The 27,097-nt window shown below is 44.4% G+C and overlaps 1 protein-coding gene across 2 annotated transcripts in view; it reads left to right on the top strand.

The window, feature by feature from the left end:
- LOC122530032 (homeobox protein abdominal-A homolog) overlaps nt 1-27,097 on the top strand; it is a 137,048-nt gene that overhangs the window by 4,030 nt on the left and 105,921 nt on the right. For both annotated transcript variants that reach the window (XM_043656645.1, XM_043656644.1), the window contains exon 2: nt 2,237-2,269. In XM_043656645.1, coding sequence (XP_043512580.1) covers nt 2,237-2,269 — 33 coding nt within the window. The remainder of the gene's footprint in view (nt 1-2,236; nt 2,270-27,097) is intronic.

The raw sequence follows: 27,097 nt of genomic DNA, 5'->3' as shown, positions 1-27,097 counted from the left end.
GAACGAAAATAAACCAATGCGAAATAATTGATTTTCGCAGCACAGGCACGCACCCTTGTTTCGTGCATGTATATATTCGAGGCTCACCGTTTTCTTGAAAGATTGTACGACGTCGTCCGCGTCAGTCGACATCGTCCGAACTGCGAATTACAAAAATTTTAACGTGCGATTTAAATTGACAACAACGGTACATGATCGACGATAATTTTGTACGAATAACTATCAATATAATTCACTCTTTCACTAAGCGAATGGCTTGTTTACGCTTTACATACGAAAGATTGCTTTAAAATATTGCGTTGTATCTTCGATGGCGCATAGAATTCATCCAGTTTGGCATAAACATCTAGCGGTGGAATTTTTAATTACAACAGCGACGAAATTTGATAGAGTGCGTTACAACACGCACGCCTTGTTGAATCAAATTTGCACGAATTACCTTCCAAAGCTCATTTCGCTTTATATTGTGCAACATTTTCTCTACAGCGTGTTATATCCATCACTATATTTTGGCGCAATTTTCACATCGATGAAAGGAGTGCCGAGAAAAAAGTTTTTCGTTACGTCTGCAAATAATGTTCATTCTAACGTGCTAACGTTTACTGTAAATCACATTCTAAACAGTCTCGATGTCGGTATATTTCAATCAGTATCTTTCAACTACATGTTTTTCAACAAGTATTTGTCTGTGAATCTATGTGCATTTCCGAAGAGAGAAATCTTTGCTTGCGGTATTGGAAACTCGCAAAAGGGAAAAGAATTCGACTAATGGAAACTATATTCGCCATATTCTCTCTCCCCCTCCCAAATTTCAAAGTATGCCTAATTTAATGCTTTTTCAGCCTGATTGCACCCCTGAAACAATAAAGCCGGTAGCGTCAAATCAATACGTAAATCATAACGGAATAAACAGCGTTCGATTTTTCTCGACACGTGTTTCGTGAATGTAATTTATAACGTCGTCGGTTTTTATTGCGCACTTCTTCGGCACATATTTGCCATAAGTAATAGATATTAAGCATAAATAATAGAGAAAAAGAAAGGGGAAGTTAAAGTTTTTCAAAATTAAAATTTATTAAATTTAATAATTCTCCCAGTCAAATATCAATTTAAATTTCATATCAAGTACAAAATTAAATTAATATAAAATTCTATATGGTCTTATCGTTCCATAAAAAAATTTTTATTAAAATTTCCCCACCTTTATTAAAATTTTAAATTAATAATTTATATATGAGACAGTATACAGTTCATTAATCCTTTCATTCCAGATTTCACTTAAAAGTCAATTGAAATACTACCTTTGTACAGTTATGCTGCATCCATCAAATTATTCATTATCACCGATTGACATAAAATTATTTTCAATAAGACATGTTTTTGATAAACAGCTGAATATATTTATTATACATTTTGCCTAATTCCTTATACATATATTTAATTATTAATATGTCACGGAGAACGGTCTTCCTTTTTCATCCTTCGTGGCGCAGCAGCCTTATCGGGCAACGTTCGCAAGTAGTGTCTGTCTATTCGTGATTCAATAAAGTCCTTATCTGATTTACGAGTGCGTAAGAATAACTTTACGAGCCGAGAACGAAGGAAACGTCGTCTCTCGCGGTAGTCGTTCGAATGTAACGCAGTCGAGAGATTTATTGAGATAAATTCCATGCTGGGAAACGGTTAGCGTCCGCGACCGGTCGACGCTTAATTGGAAACGTTGTACTTCACTCGCGAGGAATGGCGTGTTGCAAGATATTGCTACGTACCGAACTGAAATTTTTGAAGGCATGTTTTGATCGGACCGTGCGATGTGATCATTGTTGCGGAGCGGATACAAAAATCAACGTTTTGGCTAATCCAGTGATATACTCCGCCTTAATCGACGGTGTAGATAAAGTGAAAATGGGATTAAGCGGCCGGTACGCTGAAACGATCGTACTTTCAATCCTGTTTTCTAGAGAACGAAGAATTAAACACGAAGAGCTTTGCGTGTCGAGCTGCTGCGAATTTCCTATTTTCTAATTACGTATCCATTGGAATAAATTTCTCCGTTCTTCTTTCCCTCTCTTTTTCCGACGAATGTTCCTTCCTATGCACGAGTATCTGTCTGCTGCGTGGATAATTTATCTGAAATGTGCATGCTTTTCACCGGTTGGTTGAAGCCCCCGATAATCTTCGTATCGGGATCGATTAACGTTCTAACTAATCGCGACGTTTCTATTTTTGCTTTCAGATTGGATGAGCCCGTTCGACAGAGTCGTGTGCGGTGAGTATATTCTTATTATTATTAGCGTAGTTATTTCGCTGAAACATTTTGGCTAGAGATTTTGTTTATTCGGAGCGTTGTTGACATTGAAGACGAGATTTTCGTTTCGATGGGAAACCATTCAGTTTCATTTTGTACGATTGTGAAGAATTCCAATGTCGTGTGGAATTTCCAGGCGAAAGTTAGCTCGTAACAGCCTAAGGAGGTAAAATGAAACTGTAATCTGTTCCCAAGCGTGCCCACATATGGCAGCCATATTTTCGAACGTAAGAACCGGCTTCGTTCACAAAGCAGAAATCGTGTTTTCGGACGGTTTCGTGATATTTTTAGGTGATTTCTATTTAAATTTCATATTTTCATAATCGGCTTCGTAATATGCACTATCGTTACATTATTATTGTAAATTAATCAGTAACGTGATATAAAAGTCATATAAAAGTCAGATCATGAATAATTTTAATTTTTCCTTATCCTGTTCAAGACACTGGATTGAATAAATCCATCAATTTTCACGCATATAATTAACGAACGATTCTCTTTCGTACTAAAAGTTTAAAGCTACAAAGATTTGACCGATAAAATGACGAGGTCCGCGCGTCGTTAAACTTTATTCACAATTTCCCCCTAACAATATATCCGTGAAAGAAGTTTTAAAACTAATTCGTACGCTTGTTTCTGTCGTTTGACCTCCCCCAAGATGATCCCGGAGTCGTCGCTTTTATAAGATGGCGCTGTTCGCGGATTCATTGCGACGTAAAACAAAAAAATGTCCTTGGAGAACGCAGCCGGTCTGTGTGGCGGTGCCGAAGTGTGTCAAGAAAAGTCAAGGGCACCGCTTAAAGGTCGTTTACTCGAATTCTGATGCCGGCAGCACGTGCTACCAACTCGTACCCTATTCATTTATGTTAGTTGTGCATGCAAGAAGGACATGTATATGGCCAACTACACCTGTCGTCACCGTAATAATGTTGGCCGCAAATAATACCCGTGACTATGTTTTATATAGCCTATTACGGGCTCACAATGACGTAGTAAATAGCGATTAGGTGAAATTAAAACTTCACCCATTGGACTTATCGCGATGGTTTATTTACATTGTGTAGATCATAATTTCAAGTACGAGTACGGGTGCTATTATGGCAGGAAGTCGATTGTGTACGATGAGTACAGTTAGCTGGCAAATCACATCCAAATTTATTCAGCCAAACGAAACGCTATTGGCCTTTGTGCGTCGCGTTATGCTGATCGTGCTCTGCGAATTTGTTCTTTTAGACAATTTCCTCGATGAAAGTCAATCGTCATTGTGTGTCAGTTTTTTTTTTCTTTTTTCTTTATTTTGAAAAATTATTATTAGAATCGTATTACTTTCCAACCAACATATCAGACATTTCACAGCGGCTTTCAACTTTCTTGCTTTGTCGCTTTGACTCGAGCTTGAATCGAGTCACCGGTCGTGTCCGGTGTCTCAGACGAATCTCCTCGTGTTTTATAAACGTGATTCTGTCAGCTGGTTTTAGGTTGCCGTTGTCGGAGATAATACGTAGCTTCTCTGGCACCATCCTCGATAGACGTCTGTGCGCGCGAAGAGCGCGAGGGAGACGTGACGCTAATGCATTTGGAAGTTGGGGTGCGTCAGCCGAAATACCTGTGGGAATGTCGCACAGAGACCTCCAGGATGCTTGACTAATTGTAATTGAAGTTATGTACGCGAATCAACGTTAGCTCAGGGACACGCGATGCATAATGCATCGTCCATTCGTTGTATATTTCTTCCTCCCCTATCTCTTTTGCATCGACAATTGCGAGCCACAGATATCCGCCATCTTTCCGCCGTGACAATTTCAGCGGTTTGCGTTGTAAAATTAGGTGAAACGCCTTTATTAACGTTCCACGACGCTTTATTTAACGGGCTGTGCAACAACGATGATAAATCCCTTGCTAAATTATGTCGCGTCTCCTTCTCTCTTTCGTTCTCAAAATCAGATATGCGCGAAACGAAGATTGTGCTGCGAAAAGGCGTGAGGGATAGTAAAATGAACGACATCCCGAAATTCGTTCGACTTCTGAAAACCCGCGATGCTCGCAGTCGCGCTCGCCATAAAGTAATATAAAAATAGCACTTTGAATTCAACTCAAGCCGGCGTCGTTCTTTTTCTTTCGCTGGCTGCAATATCCGTCGCCGTGTCTATGGACATAATCTATCGCCGGTACGTGAACGTACTACGCTTTCCAGTATAGAATTGGGATTGGCGGGTTGGATGGACTTCGAAGTCCGCACCGATAGAATGCCACAGCGTCTCACCTTAGAATTCCATCCGAGGGAAAAATTACGTATCCACGTAAACGCGTGTTTCCCCTTTTGTCTGTCTCTGATGTCTTCGAGACGCATCTCGAAATATCAGAAATATAAAATTGAAAGAGATCAGGCATTTCGTGAGAAGCGTCGCGTCCCATTCTTCACGAGAAGAGAAATGCGCGTTGCAGACGAATAATGCGTGGCGTGCACCTGTTTCGCGTTACAAAATTAGGAAAGAAGCGCGTTCATTTTACAGTGATACGAAATTAACTCGAGGATACGTGTATAGCTAATCTTTCACTCGTGATATGTGAGTATCACGTACTGCATTTTGAGGCCAAGGATCGGCGACCTGCTAATGACTTCATGAATATTCTGCGAAATTGAATTTTTTTTTTTTTTTCTTGTATGTACTCTGTCCTGGACAGCGACCAAAATTTCAAGCCAACCGAGTCCATGACTTATGTAACATCACACGGAGGAAAATCACACTCTTGTACCTCTACTATTTTAACGATTACGGACGGTCATATTGAACGGGAAGTGGATGTTAATTTCGTTCGTTAATCGCGTATGGAAACGTTAGAAGTGTTAAAAGCAACGTGAAAACGTCGAAAATCCATGCGATGGTTGCATAATTCCGTCGGCGCCGATTGTTTGACGCTTTCGCGATAAGATTCACTGACCAATAAACATCTAGTTGGGTTTTGTGTGTACGCTTAGCTATCACGAGATAATGTATAATTTATAAACAGTTCGATCTGCCGGTAACAGTGCGCCAGCGAACATTCTTGTTAGCTTACTCAGGACCGTGCTCGACAAGCATTCCGTGTTTTCTCCACCCTTTGATTAACTCTCGCTGTTCTGTTGTGTCGTTCTAAGAATCGTTTACCCCCGTAACCGTAACAGAGGAAGAGCACAGCAATAGTAAAATCTTTCAAATTACAACCTGCGCTCCTCTTTCTTTTTATCTCATTGCGAAACGTTGACTCGCACTTTTGGAAATATAAACGTTTTTATGTTAGTTTCCATATCATAAAAATAAAAAGTACGGTACGGTAGACAATTTAGGAAGAGTATTACAGCATTGTAATAATATTTCACGTTATTTTATAACAAGTTAAAACAGCTATAAAGGTAACAAGTTATCTATTACGTACGTAGCAAGAAACAAACTATATACTGGATGACAATTATACCTGTATCCTGAGTGATGCATTTGACAAACAGCCAAGGGCGTGATAGGGTAGCGCAATTTTTCTTAGTCACCTTCCCATAGTACCGCAGTTAAACGAGCCTTTAATCTATCCCTGGCCCGTAAACGGGTGTGCATTTTGATGTGAGGGACTCGGCGGTAGCCTATGGATGTCTACTTGGATTTCGGTGTGTACACCGGTCTAGCACGAGATAATGTATAATTTATAATCAGACCGTTTCTCTGGCAACAGTGCGCCACTGCATGGACTGAATCTTCCGCCCCAAAAGCCGCCAACCCCTCATTAGCATTCGATGATGGCTGCCGCGTCCTGCAGCGTCCGTATTATCCCATTTCATCGTTCCTGCTCCCTCTACCTGGGCTTCTGCTCGTTTCCACCCGCCTTCGCTTCCTCCATTTTCTCTCCATCTCGCTCTCATCTCTCTATTTTACACCTATTCCATCTCCGTCTGACCGTTGGATCTTCCAACAGGCAGGCAAGATCGCTAAAAATTCAAGGTAAAATAAACGTTAAGAGAAAATATTTAAAGTAAAATAAATATTTTTGTTGAAAAAGAAAATGCGAATATCGATGTGACTCGATTCTTAAATATATTTTCGTCTCCATTGCCATCGATAAGGAACTCTGTCGAGGATAGAGGTTAAAGAAGTAATCGACGTTAAGGGTAATCTTGGGAGGTGGCTACATTCAAGGACGGGAAACCCCCGCTTCCGGAGACCGGGTGAAGTCGGAGCCAGGTCAGAACCTGGTGTTGTCACTGAGATTATTGAAACTGCAGTTTTATGGGCCTTAAAAGCAGTTTAATTGCTGTTATATAAGTGTTTATGCGCTGCCAGGTTTGGCCTCCGCCTGCGCTACCCCAAACGTTTATTTTATGGTCATACGGCGGCGCGTACCCCGTTTTGTCGCGTGCCGAACCCATCACACCAGTCAAATCTTCGGGACGGCTGGCCGATTCTAAATGTCACCGTAGATTCACACTCCTTGAGCCACCTTGAAAGAGAACACCTTCTCTTTTCCAGGTCGAGAGAGCAGCATTCGAACCGCTCTGTTCGAATAGTTATTTTCAATTATTTCACTCAAAGTAGACCTTGCGAAATCGCGATAAGGCGCAGAACTATCTATGCTTCTTTTTTTTTTTTTTTATTTTTTCTGCCCCATTAGCTTCTGATCGTTATCGCTAAATTAGCCTTATTAGTCTTATCAGCCATTAGTCTTGCCTTTTACTTTTTTATGTAATTTCTTTTATCGAGAATTTACAAAGTTTCGGGATAGTCGGTGTACAACGAAAATTGATACCAGTTACCTACTAGTTATCGTCTGGCTTCACCAAGTTATGAAAAGGCAAATGTCATACGTGCCATTCGCAAACACGCGTGTTCCTATTCTTCGCTTCGAGGCTCTCGAGGTCCTCTTTACCGATTTTCCTCGACGAAGTCCCTCTGAGTCGGTCACGACACGTACGTTCCATGGCGATATACGCTTTATTTGCACGACGATAATATGCAAACGATTGTGTCGCGTGCTCCGTTACACGTCGTTACTGATTTACGAAACATCCATAGTCACGGTGTTACGCGATCGAATGGAATCCTGCGGCGAGTATTCCGCCTAGGGGAGTCACTCAGTATAACTTACTTCGAAACACTCTTTTTCCTTCTCTCTTGAATAAAGCAAGAAGCTACAAAGGCACACGTCGCAGCGCTCGTCCCGAAAATTCAGTTACGTTGCTTTTGGGAGACAGACGAATTTCTTTCCACTATTTATTAGCAAGTGCAAGAGAAATTTCGCCAGGACTGATCGGGTTTCACAAGGTCGCCTCTTCTCTTCAGCCCTTTTTTACCTTTTTTTACGGGTCTATCCGGAGAATCGGCACTTTTCTTTTTTTTTTCTAACCCGACGTAAACTTTCACCGCACCCTTTGTCGAGAATCGCGCGCGCTGTTTCCTCGTCCCTTAAAAAGCAATAAAGTGTACGGGAAAATCTATCCAAGAGTCAAAAAAAAGTCGATGCCTCAATGCTTTTTGGTGACGTTCGTAAATCATGGTGTTTTTTCTTTTTTCAGTCGAGTGAAAGTTAAAGGCTTCGTCTCTCTTGCAGAAATCGATCACACTGTACTTTTTGTGTCCATCTGTACTCTTTAAACACTGGACGACAAATTTAACGGGTCGAAATTTGATTGCATAATGGCTGTACAGACTTTTCTATGACTTTGAAAATCTGAAATTCGACTTGGTCAACTTATTAATGATTGATTAACTTCATTTCTAAAGCTATAAATTATCAATTTACGAGATTAATAATACTCTTATTAATTCTGCTGTTTTTTCGTATTTCTATCTTCACTTTTCTATCGCATGTTACATTTTGCAGATACCTTATTAAAATTATTTCTTTCAATAATGCAGTTTCATATTTTGACGAACACAGTTGAAAAATATGGTGCAGAAATTTATTCCCACTACAAGCAAGTATTCATGCATTCTTAAGTTTCTGATAATTATAAAAAATCCGCAATCTGTCAATAATACGTATCTATTTCGAGATAGATCCAAAGAGTACGAGCAGAACTATTTCTTCAAACAGTCTCGTTCGCCTTAAGCACAAATCATCAAGTTCGTTAAAATTCAATGAAGTCTATGAAAGCACGAGTAGCATCGGTGCCTTTGTCTCACACACGGATTAATAAGGGAACATGCAAGTCGCCGGCACGACTGGCGCAAGAAGCCGCACACGAGCTTGTTCTAATTTATAAACTTGTTCGGTGAACGGATGAGCAGGGGAGAGCCATAGCCGGGGCGGTGTGCTGGCCGTGTTCGATCGTATATTCAGCGCTGCCATTTGCGCAAGCGGGGAGAAAGGGACGAAAAAAATCGAACCGTAGGTGAGCAGCGGCCGGAGAAACACGGACTCGCAGCGTATCCCATTCCACGAATACCGATAATTATCGTAGGGGGAACAATTTATCGTAATTACACCGGCGGCGCTATCTGTTTCTCGATAGCTCCGCGAACTCGCTCGTTTTTCCACCAGCGTGTACTTCTTCTTCGTTTTCCCTTCGTTTGAAGTTGCGTCGATAAAAAAAAAAAAAAAAAAAAAAAGCGAGACATACAACAAGAAAGGAGTCGTGATATTTCGTTCTGCCAGTTTGCTTCTCTGTATCTAGTTTTCCGGCACCGTATTCACGTGTGTAGAGGTTTTGCAATTTTCGGGTTGGCGAGAATGTTTGCAGGTTGAATTATTCCGTGAGATTCGACTCGATTGTGGGCAGACGGCGAGTAAATATCCAAGTTGGGAGCGTTTCGCGCTCGACAAATTACGAAAGGCTGAGGCATTGTACACTGGGCGGCAGTTAGAGTAAAATAGTACGCTCGTCGCGGTAGTTTGGCCGGCTCTCGGCTGCTAACAGGATTTTGTTAAAATACGATTATACCCGGGGCGAGAAGGGGGAGGATTGAGATAGCGGGAGCCTAAGCGTACGAGCCGTTCTAATGAAAACTTAGGTTTAGAGGTTACATCCTCGCAGTTACAATCCTCTTGCATACCAACGCCGGTCTGGAAGTTCACGAGGGCACCGCTCTCGGAAAAATAATTTCGCGGTCGGTTTACAGAAGCGCGACTTAATAGCAGGCTGCAGTTTGCTTTTCATCGCCAGGAAAGTCAAAGTTCGAAATCGTGTTCGAGTGGACTTTCTTCACTTTGGGAGAAGTCGAGAATGACTTCTATTTCTCGCGCGCGGAGGGAAGAATAATCTTCTCTTTTCGTTCGGAGTAACGTTGCGCACAGAAGCCGGGCGCTAACTGGTCGGCTGCGTAATTCCTCGAGGCCCAATTGCTAATTTAAGGAAACTTGTCCCCATCGACGTCGAGTACGTGTACAAAAGGAAATTCTCGCCTTTTCGAGAGCGAATTCGAGTCTTATTTCCTCGACTCGGCATAGCCCCGCGATTAGCTAAAAGTTCCTCCATAACAAACATCTCGTCCGGAGTTTTCGTTGGTTATATCCTATCGCAACGAAAACTGCGAGCTAGCAGTCGGTTGCCGAGTTTCCGTCGAACTTGTCTTCATCTCTATGCCGAAAACTTTCAACTTCAGCGCGGCGTTTAAGAGAAAAATTGCATCTCTCGACCGAAACTTGGAACGTCTCGCCGCTCTCTCGTTCGCTCGAACGGTAGGATAGAACCGAGAGGCAAAGTTCCTTGATTCAAAATGGAGATGGGAGCGTTTTACATTTCACTCGTTGGTAGACGAGAGGGAAGAACGAGGATCCTGTCTCTTTTTCTCTTCGAGCCTCGAGTCATAGCCTTTCTCGTTGAAACGTGTTTTCTTTACCCGATAGTTATCACCCGTTGGAAAAATCGTTTCGTTCGATGATAAAATTTATGCATGCGCCGTTTTCGCGTACGCTTCGTGCCGATAGGACGAGAAGCTGAAAAAATCAAATCGAAAGGAGCAAGCGAGTTCCGGCCGACAGATATGGGAGGTGCGTGACGGTCGTTAAAACACGGAGAATGTCACTTGGTAGATATAACACGGACAGAGTGTTATTTTCACGGTCGATAAAATTTTACGAGAAGGATAGAACGATCCGGTGAAATATGTGACGAATAAGGATGTGCGAAGATCGTTAAATAGCCGGTGGAATTCCTCGGTGTCTACACCGACGAAATCGACGATCCCCTAAATCGATCGCCGTTTAAATTAACCGGTATTTAATTAAACGCGACAACGTCGGACAATCGACGACGTTCACTTTTACATAAACGTCCTTTATGTTTTCATTACGTGAAATCATAAAACGACTGTCTTATCCCCCCCTCCCATTCCGATTTTAATCTGCATCGTTAAAAACAGATCATCGACGCGCAGCTTATTGCAAGAATTCGATCTTGTCCGCTCCCGGGAGATATTCTTATAGGAACGAAGGATTTTAATAAAGACGAACGAGTGAACGAGTGGAGCTGATTGTCTGCTGCTGGCTGGCGTCCTCCAAGAGGGAACGCTGTCGGAGTTACACGAACATAGCGCTGACATGCGGAACGACGTTGTCCAGGCGAGAAAACGTGCCGCGCCGTGCTAGAGAACGCGATTCAGACATTCAACTACGTACGTAGTTGTCGGATCTGAGAGAAAGAGAGACGGAGAAGCGTGCATAGAGCCTTACTTGGGATGTCTGTGTTACTCCCGTGGCTGCGCGCCACGCCATACCATGCCCAGCCAGTGGAGAACGACCCCCTGGCGAGTACTATCGTAACAAATGTGCCAGTTTGCATAACACGACGACGAGCAATTCGGGTAGGTTTGACGGTGCGCGATATAGACCTTTAGCCAAGAGAGGCGGAAGACAGAGAGAGCTGGACGAAGAGAGGTGGCAAAGGCTACGGCTTCTCTGCTCTTGGTAGCAGTCGAAGGGGAAAGGGGGGGGGGGAGACACCCTGAGGGCTCGAAACTGGGAGCCCTCCCTCCTTTCCCGGGGGACTCGCCTGTATAATCTATGCCGTCTTCCGATAGCCAATGCCGAACGAAGAAACTGCTTCGGGACGTTGCTGCAAACCTCGATGTCGTCAGGTAGATTTATTGCTGATCGGTGTTACGATGTTTATGCTCGCGTAAACATCAAAGTTTGAGTTACGTCAGCCGGTATTCAGTCAGCGGTGTCCTAATTGTTCGATGCCGGTTAAACGTTATTGATGCTCCGCGCCCCCCCCCCCCTCCCTCCCCCCTCGAACCCCTTTCGAGCTGATGTTTGATAAAGATGAAATACGTACGCCACTTGGAGCTTATCGTGCGACGTTGATGGTAGTTGGAGGGACATGGCAATTGACGCGTCCTCAAAGATTATCGCGTAACTACAACGAAGAGCACAGTGACAATGAAAAGTTGTCGATAATTTGAAACGATATAATTTTCGTAAGGGTCGCGTAACGATTCAATTCATGCTTTGACAATTGTGAACTCATCTTTTGTCAAAGATGACTACATCATGTTAACGAGTGAGAAAGTGAGGATACTTTCTCCTCGAAAAATTTTAAAACCTCGATAAGCGTGTGACGACAATTTTGAGGTCTCTCCTTTACAACGATCCCATAAAACTTACTGTACGATAATTTCTTTTTTTTTTTTTTTCATCATTTCGAATTATAGAAAAGTTAGAATATAACAGCGCGCGACAGTGTTGGCTCCAATTTCTTCAAATCATCCACAAATATTACGTGGATACTCGAACAGATTACGAGCGAATTCAGTTGATCGTTAAATCAAACGATCGTCGTGCACGATTGAGAAATTTCATTCGATGTCGACGACGCTCTCGGAGCCGATCGTTACGTTTTGCACGATTCACTCGCGAGTGTCTCGTGGCGCCTTGGTTGTAGAATGGAACATGGCACACAACGGAATATCTCGTACAATAACCTTCGAAATTTCGAAGCTCACGGTGGCCCCCGTAGCTTTCACGGAAAGGGGGGAGGGGGAGGGGCAACGTACACTTGCACACAACGGCCACCGATCCGGTCTAGATATCGCGTGAGTATGACGCTGGGCTCTTTCACGGTACACCCCTGATACAGCTTATCACGACTTTTATCCCTCGATAAAAACTAAAGGCTCCATTTCCAGCTTTTGTACCGTCCTGCGGCTCCGCTGGAGGATATTACGCCTCTTCTCTTTATACTTACGTACGGGAACAACCCGACCGGTAGTCGTCGTAGTGCGCATTCTTGCCTCTGTGAGTATTTCCGTATATACGTTCACGCTCTTGCACACGTACGTGTGTACGGTCGTTTCTTCTCTCGTGTGTGCGGCGAAGAGCTGGATGCACCATGTATGTGCATGCGTGCACATACGAACACAGCCGATCCGTGTGTTGCGAGGCCATCCATGTATCGTTGTTGTGCGCTTCGCAGACATATTTGGTTCTCTACGTTGGCCGTTGGCAACTGTTTTCGTGCTTCGCGTCGATAGTGATGGGTTCGAGCAAAAAGAAGACCGCGGGCAGAGACGGAGATTGGAATCCGGAGCGCTGGTTAATTGGGACATAATTAAAGGCGATGGTATCGCTTAAAGATCGCTAAAAGTGACAATTCTTTGCTCTCGCTGCTTTAAACGCGATTTTAACCTCCGGTTCGGCCCGGAATTTATGCGTAATTTCCGCTTGTACTTTTTCTTCTTCTTTGTCCCTTCAGAACCGTGCTCGAATCGGTTGGTTAACTCCTCGTTGCGCCGCGCGAGTCTTCTTAACGAGCTCTCGAGCGAACAAATTATAACTTTGGCGCGATTCGATTACATTTTAATTCAGTTCGAATCGCGATTCGTGTACAGTGCTTCGCCCGAGAGGAAGCAAAGTTGCGCCCGATCACGCCCTTGTGAACTCGCCGCGTCCGGAACACGCTAATTTCCTCTCGACTTATCTCCGACTAATCCCACGTATCGAGTAATTTACGATTTTCGAGCGACAAGGCACGCTTCGTCACTCTCATCCAACAGCGAAGTGATAAGCGAACGATGAAAGAAACGGAAGAAAGTTGTAGCGGGGAAAAAAAATTTAACCTCTGAATGAGAATGGGTCGTATCTCAATCTTGAGTAGATTGCGCGTTCGCGTTCGAAATCGAAAATCAGATCAAACCCATCGCCGGTGTCGTCAAACCAATGCGTACGTATATGCACGTCGTGAAACGGAGCACGTGTTTGTGTTAAGTCTGTATATATGTGCACGAGGTTCGTCCCTGTAACTTGTGCCAGGCTGATGGTGGTCGTCGAACGAGGGGCTAGAGGTCGCTGGTGGGGGAGACAAGTTATAACAGGGAAGGGTGGAATCGTTACTAGAGCCGAGAGACGAGAGCGCATGCTCGGGGGATTCCGCTTTGCCGCGTGGCGTGTCTGTGCGAACACGAACGGAAAGAATCGTGAGGAGAAATGAGAGAAAGAGGGGCGGGAGAGAGGGGAGAAAAGAGGAAGAGAGAGTAAAGAGTCAGAAGCCGGGTAAACTGAAGAGGAGTGCACAGGAGTCGCTACGGCTCCCGAAGGAATTCGCCTATCTTGCGACTTTTATTATACGCGTATTTGGTTGGCAAAGTCTTCTTCGCTCTTGGTTGCAGTCACAACTACAGAGCCGTGGCGCGCAATTCGTGAGCTGATTTTGTTATGTCGGATTTCAAAATTTCAGAGACGATTCTGATAAGTTGTTTCCCATTGCGGAGCTGTTCGTAGAAGAAGCTAGGTTAAGTCCTGGCCTCTGACGAACGGATTTTTATCTGGCAGATTTTATCAAATAACCAAACTAGCAAAGGAAATAGCCGAGAACGACTTCTCAGCGAGTCATTTGAATTTGAAAAAAGTTTTTAAATTTGCAGAATATATGCATGTATAATATATTTGAAACTCCTCTCACGTAAGAACCAATGGTTACAGAGTCTATTCAAGTTCATTGTACCTAAGTTATGTTACAAAGTCAGCTAAATAAAAGCTCTTTGTTTCTCAATTTTGATAAATTTCAGAAAAATGGAGCTTGATGTTTATTTTTTTCTATGCTGTAATAACGGAAAGACGGATACATAAAGTCGTGAGTTTCTCTAAATTATTAGTTAGAGAATTTATGAAGAATTTTTTCGTAATCGATCCTGGGTGTCACAAAATCCTGCGGTCCACTATTGCTACGTTTAGAGCGGGCATTATCCATTTAGCGACTGCAAAGATGGCGTCCGCCTTGAACTCAATAACACCGTTATAAGCTACAACGAACTTGGTAGACCTTAAATTAGCAGTTAAACACATGTAGTATGTAGATGGAATGAGGCTCAAACTAGGCCAGTGGACTGTTTCTCCTTCATCTTCTCGCATAAATATGTATATAAATCAAATACGTCAGATTCGAGTTTCAATTTATTGCGACTGCAATGGTTACATGAAACATAAAAATGTTTACGCTGCACGGTTTATTCACGTAACTGTCAGCATAATTTGTTCTGTAACGTACGTTCAGTTTTTCTGACAGTCTTTTTTTTTTTTTTTTTTTTTTGACATCGTTCCACGATTCTCGTTCGATGAAGCGATAATTCCTCGTCCAATGTGTACACCTTCTTGTCATTGTGTGTAGATTCGAAGGGAGTCGAGCAAACACATTTCAGCCCATCTTCTGCCGAAGGTTAAACACTTCGGAGTTGTAACTTTCGAAATATCGAGAAGATTCTGAAAGTCAGTTCACCATCTATTGAGACAGGCGGGGGACGGTGGGAGACGAAGGAAAGGGTGAAGGAGGGTTCGTAACAGGGACTAATATCGTAAAGCCGCAACGTGCTCTGATTAAACATTATGTGGGCCCTAACGTTTCTCACCGTGACGATAGCTGCTTCCGTTTTCGCTGTTACCTGCAGCCAGTATCTTTATTCGTTTCAATTACTTCTTTCAATAAGAGCGCGATTATTATCATAATTTACCTCTGTCCAATTAATGTAAATTAAATTCTTACTGTGAAATTCTCAGAACGAATGGTGTACGCAACATCAACCTCTAACGCACGTCGAGAATTTTTTGTCCCAAATTGCAACATTTTCTCAGTTTTAAGTATATTTAAATCTAACCCAGACAAGACAAATGACAAGTTTGTTACTTCTTGATAATTTCTGACGAGTTCAAAAGAAAAAAAGAAGCGATGAATTATTGTATACAGTTTTGGTCACTCGTTATGGTCCGCGATACCGCGGTTGCCAGCGCAAGAGGTTAAAACAAAGAAGTAGTACTACTCAACGATTTGTCGGAATAAGGAAGCACAAGGGGAGACAGATGGTATTTTTTCGACGCACATCGAAATTAGGAAAGAGACCAAAGGGGAGCTGTCCCAGTGTAATTTAAGCAGCATTTTAGACAACAGTCCAAACGGTGCGCGGCTAGTAAGTAACATAAAACAACACCGTAGGAAGCTCGCGGTTGTGTTTCAGGGAGTTGCTAATGAGCAATAATTCCGCCAGGGTGTCGGTAGCTGCTTCAACTTATTCCTCAGTCTCGTCTCGAATATCTTTCGGAAGCCGTTGCGACTGTACGTCGGATGTTCTAAATTGCTCGGCCACGACTTTTATTAGCGGAAGGAGACAACCGTGGCATTTGCATGTAATGGTGCAGAAGAGAGGGCCGCGTAGCGCAGGGACGAGGACGAAGAGGAGGAGCGGTACAGGAGGACAACCCGGTACGGGAGGAAGAATGTCAGAAAATATGAGGGGGGCGTTGGGAAAAGGAGATTGGGGTAGAAGACGGTCGGTAGGGAATGTAAGGCCGTAATTAGAGTTTTAGGGGTTCTATGGGATGATTGTTCGCGCTGCTGGCCTGTTACGGGGATAGAGAGGAGAGGGGTTTATCGTCAGCATGTACAAGGGGGACGCGCACGCCTTCCTTACGACTCTTACGAGAGTCGGGGTGTTTGCCAACAGCATTCTAATACGTCATTCTTTATTGTAAAATTAAAATTTAATCCCGAGGATTTCGTATCGGGGGGCCCTCCGTTTAACGCGCTCGCGAGATTACGTGTATTTTAGGATTGGCGTGTTGCCGACTGGTTTATTTCTGAAAGACTCGGTCGCCAACCGCTCCTCTTCCACGATACTGTTCGAGGATTATACTTGCCGCGTGTCATGCAATTAAAAAAACAGGAAAGCAGTCGTTCCAAGTTGAAAAACGACCGAGTCCAGAAGATTCTATTCTTGGTATTAGATCTCAGGTAGAATAAATTGGCAAATACGTTTTTCAATGTCCGATCGAATAGTCTTTTCTTTTTTATTTTAATTATTTTTTCTCAAAAAGTTCTGATAACTTCAGTTGAAAAATGTACAAAATGAAACTGAAGTAAAAAAACAAAGATGACGTCATGTACGTCAATTTTACGTTTGTGTAACGTAGCACGATTTGCACTCACGTAACATGTCGTATTCGGCGAAGATTTATTGCAATTGCCGCGGGACATCGACGATTTGTCAGCTTTGTGCCATTTCCGCTAACGTTTCCAAATAGTGTGTGCAATTTACACGGATTCGAATTACCTGCTCTCGCATGATTTCACGATATCAAATAATGGAAATCCTTCCTCACACGCGCTGCTATATTCCACGTTTATCGGTTTTCGCTTTATTTTCTCCCGAACGAAATTGAAACCGTTCGTTCTTTCTCCCGTGGAAAAAGCGATCGCGTCATCATCTTTCTCAACGTCACGTTGTAAACAGCCATATTTCCTACAGTCCAAGAGAAAGAGAAACAAAGAAAGAGTTGCGTCGCCTGGCAGCATAAAACAGCTTGACATCTCGCGCTCGTTTTCTTTTCGTGGCGCAAGGTGCCACGTAGCTCGTGCCGGGGACAGGGCCGTGTTGGCTGGCGCTTTCCTCTTATAAATTTCACTCTCAAGGTGACTTTACAATTTCGTGGGAGATTAGAGCGCCTATTGCCAGAGAGAAGGAATAGCCGTGCAGAATCTCTCTCCGAGTCTCTACAAGTCGCCATGTAAATACGATTCCGCACGCCGTGAAAGGCCGCCACCGCCATGTCGCGCATCTGGGTAGAGATAGACAGAGAGAGATAGAGAGAGCCGACCTCTCCGGGCTTCGCTGTTGTGTGTGTGCCGTATCCTCACGTGGTGTTGGACGCGTGTGCGTGAGGCAGATACACGCCAGATAATGGGAGGCACCCTTATGGATGACGTTCGGGTTCCACCAGGGGGAACAATGGAGCGAACTTCCCCTCCCTTTCACCATCCATCCTTGTCGGAATCCTTTATTACCACCCGGTATATATACGAACGGTATACTCTCATATATATCCACCCTCCTTCTCTTCCACGATACACGCTCCACGTACGGGCGTGTTGGAGCGCATAGCTCGCTCACCACGCACGAAACGAGCTGTCCGACCAATCGGGATTTAAGCCTATTGCTAGTCCTGATGGAAGCTATACCATGCCTGCGCACACTCCCGCGCGACGAACGAGCGTGTGAGCACCTGTACGTATACTCCCGCGAGATCGTTCCGCCATTTACCTTCTGCTATTTCTCTTTTTCCCCTCGTTTTTTGCCTGACAGATTAAAGACACCCACGTCGCGACCGCAGACGTGTTTCCACCGCTTCTTGCTCTGGTTCCCCACGAGAATGTCTAGATCGTAAGTCAGGCGAGCCCCACAGCGGTGTACATGCGTATTTGGGCGAGATCGATAATTTTTAAAAGTTGAACAGCTACGCCGGAGCTGCTGCTTTTAGGCTAACGGCAGATGGATGATCCCTCGCGTGCACCTTCCTCCCTGAGATTGCATTCGCTGCTCCCTGTCTTTTGTCGCGTCCTCCGCCGCAAATAGCTGCCGCACACAACCGCGGTATCGCTTCTCGATATTCCTCTCTGGTGCATGTCGATGACGAGAATATCGATGCGACAGAGAATTCGCGAGAAGTGTATTTTACCGCCTCCCACGCGATTTTGAACTCTCGTGCGTGTGCTGTTAGTCACATCTATTGCGACTGGACACGAGACACGTTGCCTTCGATCGTTTGTCAAAACGTTCAGTGAACAGTGTTGCTCGTGGACAAGTCGGAAATTCCGAGGTCGCTTTCTCGAAACGGATCCAAGTTATCGTAGAACTTCCAGTTGGCAAGTAGAGTTCGCTGAATTTTCGATAACGCTATCTCCATACTTCTTCTTGCGGCGGTGACTAAAATAAAATATTTAACGATAAAGAAAAGAGGAGAGGCATTCATGCCTCTGTAGTGAAAATCCCATTCTGCGAGATTGAAGAAGCCGCTCGCCTCGCCAAAAAAGTCTCTCAATGAGAACCCACGACGACACGGCGGACTTTAACTTTTAATCACGTCCTTGTTCGTCCGCCGTCTAAAAAAAGCCACCGTATGACGGGCAGCTAATGTATTCGGATGCGTGACATCATACAGCAGATATGTCCACTATCCGGCCGCGTTCAAGAAATTCCGTAAACAATACCGAAGAGAGAGAAAGATAGAGAAAGAGAGATGGAGAGGAGGAGGAAGGATTGCGCGAGGAACGAAAAAACGCAGCGGCGTCTAGTTTGACAACAGTCGCAAATCGTTTGGCTCTCGGCGGAGGACGAGGACGAGGGCGCGCTGCGCGTCCCTCTTTGTTCGAGCGGCTGGTCCAGCGCCGGTGCCCCGATCCATTCATAAATATCTCAAAACGGCTTAATTTCGCGGCACTGCGGGCGAATAAAATCTCGAGCCGGTGAAAAATGTAGACAGGCCACGAACGGAAGGGGGGGGGGGAGAAGATATGGCCCAGCCACGACCCACGAATCGCTTGATCGCCGTCTCGGGTCACTGCAGCCTCCGCTAGAGAGAACGGTCGAACGAGTCGAAGGGGTTTTCGTTCCTCTGTCTCGTTTCTCTGAAACGAGAGAGAGAGACGACTGCGTGCAAGAGGCAGAGACGGAGACTGGGAAAAATGGTCGCGATAACTCCTCCATCCACTCTCTTTCTCTCTCTCTCTCTCTCTCTCTCTTTTTCTCTGTCTTACTTCGTAGCAATTCCAGGCTCCAGCCTGCTCGCGCGATTAATCCGGCTAATCCTCGCACTTTTCGTGGTCGGCTGGCCGTCCCCCGCAGGTATCTAGCGAACCTAGACGTTAACCTCGCGTTGATTGGTCGCGGGGACTCGTGCCTTTCCACGGCGCCGATTAAAGCTTCCTGGAATTTCTTACCTCTCCAGGCACACACCGTGGCAGCTCGTGGCTTGCTCTTATTCTGCTCTCTTGAAACGTACGTGGAACCGAGAAAAGGAATCCAGGTGTGACGGCAGATTGCGGAAAACACGCGTTCCCGACACTCCGTGTTCGTGTCCAGGCTAGGAGAAAAACTCTCTCTCTCTGTGTGCAGCTGCTCTAGGAAGAATGTCAAGAGAGAGAGAGAGAGAGGGAGAATAGAGAGTGGGAACGGACAGGGTAGGAAATATCGAGTGCGATCAGCAAGATTCATTTATGGTAATTTTATGCGTGCCGTTGATCGCGCGGGTAATTATTGTAATCGGTACACGAAAGAGAGCCTCACCGATTAAATCTGCTGTGCTCGCTTTGATTTAACCACTTGCGCTGGCAACTGATTGCGGACCGTAACGAGTGACCAAACCGTATACAATAATTCGTCGCATTCTTTTCGAACTCGTCGGTCGCTACGTACGGTATTGTTTTACCTATTTTGTTTTACTCAAAATAATTTACTTAAAACTGAGAAAATGTTACAATTTTGGAATAAAAAATTCTCGACGTCCGTGGCACGTCATTCCAGCGGAAAAGGATAAGCGTAACGTCTCCACCTCGTGTAACGACGGTTCTAGTCGATTATTTCCATCGACGTCTCTTTTCTCCGTCACGGACGTGAAATTCGAAGATTTACTCATGCAAATACAAGTCCAAACGCAGACATTTCTATGGAGACGCGAGTCGAACGCGGAACTGCATTACTTGGATTGAAACTCGTTGGCGATTGTATCTACGTTGCTATCCGGTTACTCGACCGTGCTCTCGCCTCTTTAAGCGAGCCTCGAAGAATTCCAGGGAAATTTTAATCTCGATCTCGTTAAGAATTGTCCCGTTTCTCGCCGTCGTTGCGAGTTACGCGCGTTTTGTGATTCACCCGCGGGGTTTATTCGACGAAAACGAGACGGGTTGCTTTTAGCGGACGACACGAAGAAGAAGAGTGTGGCTGTGCACCGCGAGGGGAAAAACAAGCACGCGAAACGCGAATATATGAGAACGGTCAGAGAAGCGTTGCAGCGAACGCGAGACGCGTTTACTGCCCGTGAAAACGGACAGCCGATGTTTTCGGTGAAATAATAACTCAGGGTCGCGTAAATAATGCGGAATAAAAGCGACAGAGTAAGCGAAACGTACGATGAATAAAACTCGAGATGCGAATTTAGCGGACGTTATTCCGGCTGTCAGTGGTTGTATCTCTTTCCATTTCAAACTGCAAGGAGCTCTCCTCTCTCTCTCTCTCTCTCTCTCTCTCTCTCTCTTCTCTTAACTCCTCCATTGCTTCTTTCATCGCCCGTCCAACCGAACGTCGTTCTATTCCTAGCCACGATCGGAAGAATTGCACGTAAAACGGGCACAAATGTATTCAACATTATTTATTAATCAATTTGGGTTACGCCTTAATATAAACTCGTCAAAATCGAAGGAGACTTGCGAAGTTGGACCTTGTTGACTCGACGAACGTGTACAGTTGCCGTAGAAAGTATCGAATTGTTCTGTGAGTCGGTCATTGGTTTTCAGATACTAGGTTAGTAATCCGGTGAAGAATTTTCCCGTATTTTTCTCTTCCTCTATTCCAAGTTTTCTGTTCAATCAATTTCTCAAAACTCCGATAGCAACAATACCCATTGTTTTGGATTTAATTCTCAGAAATACTTTTGGAACGATCTGATATTTGCACACGCTTTTTGTTACATGAAGATACTACTTGATAAATAACAAAATTTAATATACTTGGTTTCAATTGAGTAGTATATAATTAATGCGCAGATCCTGTTTCGAAGCCGCTGTATTTAAATATTTCAAAAATATACTTCGTCAATGATGTTTATTATATGGAGAGAGAGGCAATACAGAGGAATTTACGTAACAAAAGTATAAAGGTACTAATATCGCGAAAATGCCTGTTGACCGATAACCGCGAAACATTGTGGCTCGATGACACCGTCGAACAAACCGGGCGACTCAAAATGGCTGTTAAAGCAACGTCGTTATTGTTTTCGACCACGTTCCCTCGCTCGTTTGGAAGAAGCGAAAACCGCACGAAGAGTGGCATACACAACGCGTACAAGGCGTACCACGCTTGACGTTTAATCACCCCTCTAGATTTACGATAACCTGGTCCTTTATTGGAGCGTGGCTATTGTGGGGTACGGCAGTTTCTACCCACCATTTCGTTCCGCTGTGAACGACATTTTGCCACCACTTGACGCCGATTTTCGCCTTTTCGGCTTGTCAACATCGCTGCTATTACGGTTTCGCGATTGTTTATTATAATCCGCGTTGAAAATGCTGTCTTACTAATAAATATATATTTTATTAAATTATTTTCATTTATTAAATATATGGATTTACACATTTGAGGGGTATTTCCAAATACCCCATGTACTTCTTTCTTACAGATTCACGTGGTTATTGACCGTTCCTTTTTTACACGGTAAAAATCTCATCTCGCAAATTCTTAGTAAAACTTAGTAAAACTATGGCGAAACTTCCTAAGGTACTCGGTCGTTACAGCGTTGATAATCGAAGGGTGTATTTCCAACGTAACCGTGGATTTTTGTTTCTCCTGCGATTGTGGCAATGGCGCAGCAGACACAGAGGTGCAACACACAGAAGCGGAAGAACGCAGCGCGAACGATTTTCTTTTTTTTTTTTCGCACGGCGTGCGCCTTTCTCTCGGGGATTGCTAATTCCCAGTTTGCGGCGTAATTTGTGGCGATTTCCATGCGTTTTTCGCGGAGTTGCGTAATCGCCCCGGCTCGTTGCGCCAAGGCATCGACAAAAACTCGGCGAGATATTCCCGCGGATATTTAACCACGACTTTCGTAACCACGGTTTCTGCACGATCGCACGAATCGTACACCAAATAAAACTATGATGGAGTGACAGGTATTGGAGGGGTAGAATCGCGAGCGTGTGGAGCATCGTTTTCGACGATCTCGACATCCGAGCTGCCCTTGATGGCCGTGATGGTCAACCTGATGCTGACATTAACCATCGTGGAAACGATTTATCGCGAGTCTGGTTATCGTGTCGGGGCGAGAAGAGCTTAGGAGAAAATCGAAGATCGCCGGATACGATGACACGTTAACGCGGGTCGTGTCCAGGGGAGAAATACGAAATGCGACCGAACGAACTCTTACTATATCACTCTCAAGCGGGTTTCTTGACTTGCATCTTGAACCGTGAAATTGCAATCGTTCTTTTAGAATCTTGAATATATCAATGATTATTGAACGAGGTTGATCAAGTCCAATTCTATAATATTTATTGTCGCCTGTAACTTAATATTTCGTAATATCGAAAGTGTCAATGCAGAAAATATAATAGGCTTATTAAAATATAATATAATCTAGACACGCCTCGTGTTAACATTTCCATGGTTAATAACAGTAATTTCTAAACTCTACCAATTTCATCTTTACCTTAATTCACAAAATTCGAGTAGATAGGAATTATTTACTACGAGGAATAACAAAACTGCAATGAATAATTCAGCAGTGGATTTGAAAGTAAATGTTGAAAATTCTCCAACACAATAGGATGTGTAAAAGGGGCTATTTTCAAGTGAACGTAGCTTCGAAATTAGCGGGAATCCATCTCGGGCGTTTAAACTCGATTACACGCTCGCAAGTTTCGCGCACCGTTCTTCGAACGTATTTCAACCAACGCCAGTGGACGATATGTAAGACTTTTCCCCGAGAGAGGAGAACGATCGGGCGTAGTAATCGAAGCGTTTAAAGTTCGATTCCATGGATTCCGCATAAACTCGCGAACTTAAGAGGACAGCCGTGCGATCGGGGGAGAACATTGATAGAATCTCGGTAATATGAAAACGCGAACGCGAGGGTTGGCCCTCGTAAGGACGAACGCAGCCGGGCAAACTTCCGCAATATCCTCGTCTACTGGATGAACGGCGAAGCGACATGCGGCGACCTAAAGCAGGTATTAAACTTAATATATAGCCGCAATTAGGCGCAGGCTTGCGCCCTTCTCGTGTACCCCACGCGCAAGCCGTGTGTCACCGGGCCTCTGCCCTCTGTTAAAACGGACCACCGTCTGTCAGCTATAACTTCTTTAGCTACGAATCACTCGCGACCTGCTGTTAATTAACGGAAATTCGTAAGCAGAAATCGCGCGCGTCAGCACCAATCACTGTCACCCTGGCATCGTTTGATGCCACGAGGACGGCGAGATCGCGTTTTAATTGAATCCACGCAGGGCGAACGTAGGGCGAACACGCGAGTTCGTTTACGAGCATATGCAAGTCCGCGAAAAAGAATTCTGTTCTTTCCAAATGCCTCTCTCCGTTCGCATCGTCTGGTTGTACGATTGTTATGAATCCGTTGATTTATGATTAATCAATTATCAATTATAAATGTGTAAACCAACTTATCTGTACTATTAACAAACAGTGAACGCGCAATAAAGCAAACGAGAATGGTCGTTGTAGAACGTTAAGAACGGAAGGAGGGGATTATCTATTGCGCGAGACGCATATTACACGGTGTTTTCATCATTTCTACTGTTTTTTCTTTTTCTTTTTTTCCTTTTTTTCTTCATTTAATCGCAACGTGTGAGGTTATCGGCGATCTTTCGAACGAAAGGGTTATCGGTGGCACGTCGGTTTGAAGATAACTAACGTCGTCCAATTCTTCTCTCGCGGCGTGTCTCGTTTCTCTCGTCTTCGCCTTGTTGGAAGGTCGAGCGAAGTTTATACCTCTTCGTCGCCGCGTATTTCGCTCGTTCGGTAGAGAAAGAAAAAGAAAAAGGAAAAGGAAGAAAAAAAGGAACCGGAGAAATTGAAAGATATTGGAAGAAGGGGAGGAAGAAGGTACATAAATTAAGCATTCCCGGGAGCGAACGAGCTTCACGCCCAGCTGTTAACCCCCTCATCCGACGAAATCCTGGCCAGACAGTTCCCTCCGAGAGGGGCGGAAAGAACGGTTATCTATAAATTCTGCATGGACATTAGCTTGATCCAACGAAATTGTTGATAATGCTCGAGCCAGTGCTCGGCCGGGTAGTTCCGCGGATATTTATGGTGGCTGAAGTGCGCGGGGACACAATCGGTGGGCTCACCGGTTGTCGAGAGAAGAAAGAGGAGCCCAACGAACTCTCAGAGCCGTGTGGTGCGCGTGAAACACAAGGAGAAGAGAGGGAGAGAGTGAGAGAGAGGGACAGAGACAGAAACAGAGCGCGAGAATGGCGGGAGGGTGGAGGGGGGAAAGGGCGAGAGATGGCTAGGCGAGGAAGCACCGGATAGGGAGGATGCAACGAAGGGTTTTCTGGCTGCTTGACTCGCCCCTGGCATGATATGCCGCCAGCAGGATGGAATGGTTTTCCCTCCGGTTGCCAAGGTAACCTATGACCCACCCTTCGAGGTTCAGCAACCACCCTGTCGCTGTGGCTGCACCGGCCGCGCGGACTCTCTCTCGCTAGGTGAGCTAAACTCACGCACACAAGCCTGCCAAAAAACCACATTGGCTCCGTTGCGTTGCGTTGCGTTGTGTTGTGTTGTGTTGTGCTGTGTTGTGTTGCCTCGCACACCTCGATCTCCTCACAACCGTTCCCGCACTGCACGCGCACAGCCACACCGACAGAGAACACGGATAGAAGTGTGCGCGAGCCTGTGTAACACATCGTCTGTATACAGCGCGCATACACAACCAGTGAATCCTGGACCGCACTGCTGTGAACAGCCATGCTGAATTCAATATCAGCATTCCCAGCATTCCGTCGCTGATCTTTTCTTCTTCTATTTTCTCTCTCTCTCTCTCTCTCTCTCTCTCTCTTTCGTTCTTTTTTTGATGACGGCGCTTGGTTTTGAACGATGACGACGGAGGGATGATAGGTTACGTCATGCGTCGTTGACTGCTTTCGGAGGATATTCGTCGCAAATTAGGAAATAGAGAAACACGTCAGTTGAATCAAATTGGACGATATTTCCTCAGGATTTGCGACGATTCGCGCAAATTTCACGCAGAGTCGTTGATCTTTAGCGAAAAAAGCCGGTCTGAAATGGATTTTGACCAATGGACGAACAAGCTGCAGGAAGAAGGTTCGCTCTTGCTAATTGGTTGGAATACCGGAATTCCGGCATGAATCGACGACACCGTGCATTCGAACGCAAACTCGCTATCTTTTATTGGCCGGTAGCACGTATGTATTTGCTTTGTCGCGAGACAATCGTATGACCACTCAACGTCTCCCCAAGAATAGATAGCGCTACGGCTGACTGCTCGTTCCACCGTTGAAACCGGTTTCTCAGCGAACGACTGAAAACGCGAGGCCACCCCTCTGTGCCGGCGACCGAAAGTAAAATTACGTTCTGAGCCAATTGCGAAAATTGCCGGTGAGAAATTTATCGGGACCGTCTCTGCCACAACTTGCGGCCATATTACCCTCTGCACTCACCCCTGTGTAAACTGCGGGTAACCATACTGTAATGTACCTTTTAAAACTTCCAAGTCTTCATTCGCGTGATTTCTAAGTTACTTACTTGGCGGTGGAAAAGTGAAAAAGTTTCAAACGACGATAGATAAAAACTGGGTTTTGCGTAATTACTTTAGCGAAAATGTCGAAGATAGTGCGCCGTGCGTTGACTCGAATAGGTTTCAGAAACGCTGGGAAAACCGAATTTCCCAGGTACGAGGACAGATGACTAGCACCGGTCTCTTTACCTGGTTAGCACGCGGTTCGATAGTTACCTAAACACCATAAAAAATTCACCGTGTACCCTGCGTAGCCCGTTTTTACGACTTGACTCTTCGGGAGTCTGGAGAAAGTTGGGCGAAAACAGCGAGAAAAAGTTTTTCAAGAAAGGGTTCAATCCTTCTTTCTCTTTATCGACAATGGACACGAGGATGTTCTTTTTTTTCCCCCGAAACTTTCTACTTTTTATCCTTCCCCTTCTTTTCTCGTTCAACCCCTGCAATAAACTGACCATTCGAAAGTGCTAGTTTTTTTCTTCCCCGAAAGAGAAAGTAAGGAGAGAGTTAAGATTTGTGGATCGTCAGGTGAAACAGACAGGTCACTGCGTGAAAAAAAACTGTAGTTTATGTAACGAAAAATCTCGCTCGTGATCGACGTAAAACCGTATTTTTTTTTTTATGTCTGCAGGATAGTCACGAAGCCGAAACGACGAATTTACATGATCCAAAGAACGTGAAATTGACAGTTGTTTTATTACACGTGGTTAATTTTTACTGGATGAAATTGATAAAGCAAAGCAGACGCCTTAATTATTATTGAATCGATTATGATCGTTTCTTTGCCAATTATACGATCGAGTTTAGTAAAAAGATTAACAACGAGTAACGATCATGGGAACGAACTTAATCTTTCACAAAACGAAACTCGTCTTCAACATCGAGCTCCCTGCGCTAGCAGAAGGAAACTTTTGTTTTTTAAAATGTACAGCTATTGAAATGTAGTTTAGTTTCACCGAACCCTTTGTACTTCCTGCGTGCATTTTATACCGAACCAACAGTCGACTTTTTCTACCAAAATTCTTACTATTGATGTGACTACGGATATGGAAGAAGAATTGTATAAAATATTAAAAAAAA

The sequence above is a fragment of the Frieseomelitta varia genome, unplaced genomic scaffold, assembly GCF_011392965.1.
Source record: "Frieseomelitta varia isolate USP_RPSP 00005682 unplaced genomic scaffold, Fvar_1.2 scaffold_321, whole genome shotgun sequence".
NCBI classification, from domain to species: Eukaryota; Metazoa; Arthropoda; class Insecta; order Hymenoptera; family Apidae; genus Frieseomelitta; species Frieseomelitta varia.
Note: the sequence above shows the minus strand (reverse complement) of the source record. Positions and strands in the feature narration are given on the sequence as shown.